General features: G+C 34.7%; 1 protein-coding gene across 1 annotated transcript in view; it reads right to left on the bottom strand.

Moving 5' to 3' along the window:
- LOC107184484 (ankyrin repeat domain-containing protein 26-like) overlaps positions 1-1,547 on the bottom strand; it is a gene marked incomplete at its 3' end in the record, with an annotated part of 7,645 nt that overhangs the window by 3,373 nt on the left and 2,725 nt on the right. The window contains exon 2 of the mRNA XM_015569725.1: positions 848-1,084. Within this exon, the coding sequence (XP_015425211.1) occupies positions 848-1,084 (237 nt within the window). The remainder of the gene's footprint in view (positions 1-847; positions 1,085-1,547) is intronic.

Below are 1,547 nucleotides of genomic sequence, written 5' to 3'. Positions count from 1 at the left end.
TTATATATATAAATATATATATTACTCTCCATATATATAATATCCAGAAAAAGCAAATCAATGGAGACAGAAATTAGGCTGATTATTGCCCAGTGCAGGGCAAGATGATAAGCTGATAGCAACAGCTAAGAGGTATAAAGTTTGAGATTGGAGTGATAAAAATATTCCGTAATTGATTGAGGTGACAGATGCACAACTCTATGAATATTGAATCATACAATTAAAATTGGCAAATTATATGCTATGTGAATTGTATCAATATAGTTTTTTTAATATCATTAGTAGATCTAGATTTAATTTCCTTAATTGTCGGTTGTGGACATACATACTACAATGATCTGAATATTTCCATGCTTTCATTTCCAAGTGAGTGAGAATGAAGGCTATGCCTACTTCAATTGGTTACTATAACGGCCTTCCTGTACGACTTACTCTGAAATCTATGGAATATGGGTTCACCAAAGTGAAGATAAGACATAAAACAATTTTCTGGAACATTTCATTCAACACTAACTTCTTATTTGATCTGACTGCCTCATCATGATAATGGAGATACCACTGAAAATATGTTTTATAGGGGAAGAAAAGCCTTTTGCCTTCTATGAAGAATGATGCATAATTGTCAAAATTCCTAAGGGCAGATATTATAAGAAAAAACATAAAATACAAATGACAGAATAAAAGCCAGGGTTTAAGAAATAAGTGCACTATAAAGATAATGAAATTATAATAAATTAATCACAATGAAAATACAAAAGAAAGCTGCCCATGAAAAGTCATATCCTAAAACACTTTATATTATTTAACCAGCAATAGAATAACGATGACATGTTAATTTCATATATACTTGACTTCTGCTTTCATCTAATTCCTTCTGCAGCTCTTGTATTTTATGTTGTGAACACATACGATGATGTGATTCAGCCTTCAGTAAAGCCTCTGTCATAGATAGTTTTCTTTGGGTATCAGCCAGTTCTCCTTGAAGTTGTCTCAATTTTCTTTGGGTATCAGCCAGTTCTCCTTGAAGTTGTCTCAGTTTTCTTTGGGTATCAGCCAGTTCTCCTTGAAGTTGTCTCACAACTGCCTAGTAAGTAAGATATTTCTGTTACTGATTATATAAATCACATTATTATTATGTTAATGATAGATAAATTCACATACGGGATTGGGTAAAAGAAGGTTTACAGTTGTGAGTAGGTTACTTACTACTAATAATATTACTCTCCTTATTAAACAATTATACACCTACTTTTGTCCCATGCTGGATATATATTGCTAGAGTCATATATTATTAATATAACTAGAGGCCAGGTGCACAAAAATTTGTCACAGGGTGGGAGGGGCAGAGGAGTCCCTTGGCCCGGCCTGTGCCCTCTCGCAATCCAGAACCCCTCAGGGGATGTCTGACTGCTGGTTTACGGGCCTAAATGGGCAGTCAGATATACCTCTCACAATCCATGATGCTGCATACACCAGTGACCATACTTTTCATACAGGTGAAAGGCATCTTGCTGTTATATGGGCAGCTACATTTTTTTGCCCTGCTT

The sequence above is a fragment of the Myotis davidii genome, unplaced genomic scaffold, assembly GCF_000327345.1.
Source record: "Myotis davidii unplaced genomic scaffold, ASM32734v1 scaffold544, whole genome shotgun sequence".
Taxonomy (NCBI): Eukaryota; Metazoa; Chordata; class Mammalia; order Chiroptera; family Vespertilionidae; genus Myotis; species Myotis davidii.
The sequence above is the reverse complement of the archived record's forward strand: the minus strand, read 5'-3'. Positions and strand labels throughout refer to the sequence as shown.